Source organism: Arachis ipaensis, chromosome B04, assembly GCF_000816755.2.
Source record: "Arachis ipaensis cultivar K30076 chromosome B04, Araip1.1, whole genome shotgun sequence".
In the NCBI taxonomy this organism is placed as follows: domain Eukaryota; kingdom Viridiplantae; phylum Streptophyta; class Magnoliopsida; order Fabales; family Fabaceae; genus Arachis; species Arachis ipaensis.
This window is the reverse complement of record NC_029788.2, coordinates 124220915-124222549: the sequence shown is the minus strand read 5'-3', so window position 1 is coordinate 124222549 and position 1635 is coordinate 124220915. Positions and strand designations below refer to the sequence as shown.

At 23.5% G+C, this 1635-nt stretch overlaps 1 protein-coding gene across 2 annotated transcripts in view; it reads right to left on the bottom strand.

The window, feature by feature from the left end:
- Window positions 1-1242, bottom strand: part of LOC107638103 (transcription factor NAI1) — a 2780-nt gene extending 1538 nt beyond the window's left edge. For both annotated transcript variants that reach the window (XM_016341276.2, XM_021121933.1), the window contains exons 1-2: window positions 1103-1242; window positions 444-944 (exon numbers count right to left, since the gene is read on the bottom strand). In XM_016341276.2, coding sequence (XP_016196762.2) covers window positions 444-944; window positions 1103-1204 — 603 coding nt within the window. In that variant the 5' untranslated portion in view covers window positions 1205-1242. The remainder of the gene's footprint in view (window positions 1-443; window positions 945-1102) is intronic.

Below are 1635 nucleotides of genomic sequence, written 5' to 3'. Positions count from 1 at the left end.
GCATATAATATAAAAACAATCCCGTTAGTTTTTCAATGCGTGTTTTTTAGTCAATGTTATTATATAAATACATATAAAAATATATAATTAAATGTATAAAAAAATCAATTTATTAATAATGATCTTATTAGTTTAAATTACAACATCTTACAACTTTAGATGTTATCTGATTATTATTTTAAAATAAATATTATTATATTATTTTCTTAAAATACTCTACAGTTTTATCGATTATGAACTATTAATTGTCGATTAAAACTATATGTATCTCATATTAATATAATATATCCTGTCATTATATATTATATACTAATATGAGTAAGAAATATAAAATACAGTAAATAATAATATTAATAGTTGACATACATGTCTTGAGAATAATAAATTAGTAATAAACTAATTAAGAGAAAAAAAAAAGTGAAATAATAATGAAGAACACTAACCTTCTTCAAGCCAGGTATAGTAGCTGAAAGTTGGATGATGCTTCTTGTTAGGTCTTGCCTCCTTTTCCTCTCAGCTATTATGTGATCTGCTGTCTTTCCTTTGCGCTTTTTTGTTGTTGCATCTTCATCATTTTTACTCATACTTGCTTCAAATAATTCGAACCCATCATCACTTCTACTTCTTCCTTTAAATGAATTAGGCTCAAATGATAATAGATAGGTAGAAGAAGGAATAGAATTGGAGCTTTTACTTTTTTGCACTCTTGTGTCTTCAAATGATACACTACTATTATTGTTATTGGGGCTTGTGTCACAATTATTAGGATCATTATTATTATTGTTATTATTATTGGGGGAAGAATAATAATAATAATGTTCGCTACTTTCTGGTGATGAGAAATCTGGTCGGCCATTAAAGATTTTCATTAGGAACTCTTGCTCTTCATTCAATGAGTAGTTGTTCATGATGATCATATCATCATTTTCTTCTTCTTCCATTCCCTGGATTAAAAAAATAAAAAAATAAAAAGAAGAAATATATATATACAAAGGACAATAATTTGTTCATTAAGATAACTGATGATATATATGCTAGCTCATGATGATAATTAAAGGAATATGATGATATAAGATATGATCATATGAGTGTGATAAAATACCAGATGTCGAGAAATCCAACTCTTGAATAAATTCTCCATTCTGCAGTTGTTGATGAAATTAATGTGCCCAATGAAACTTATATAGAGAAATCTAATTTCCATTATTGGAGGTTTGAGAAATAATAAAAATATTTAGTTAACTTGTATCGCATATTTCAAGAGTATAATAATAGAATTTATTTTTAATTTTTTGTTGTATTTAATTAGAAATAATATGAAGAAAAAGGAGGAAACTACCAAAATGGATGCTAATCATAAATAAGTTCTTGAAAAATTTAGAAATACGACAAAAAAGTTAGATATTAAATATATATCACTTTTATAAATTTACCATGTTTTTTTAATTTTATTTAAAACTAGAGATCTAAAAAGAAAAATAAAAAATTTTGTTACACCGGTAAGTATTATTTTTTAATTTTTTTTTAATGAACTATTTTTAATAGTTTATTAAAATTCCTATTTTTTTATAATAAAAAAATTATTATTAATATTTTTAAATGTAGTTTAAAACTAGAGATTACAGTAATAAATTT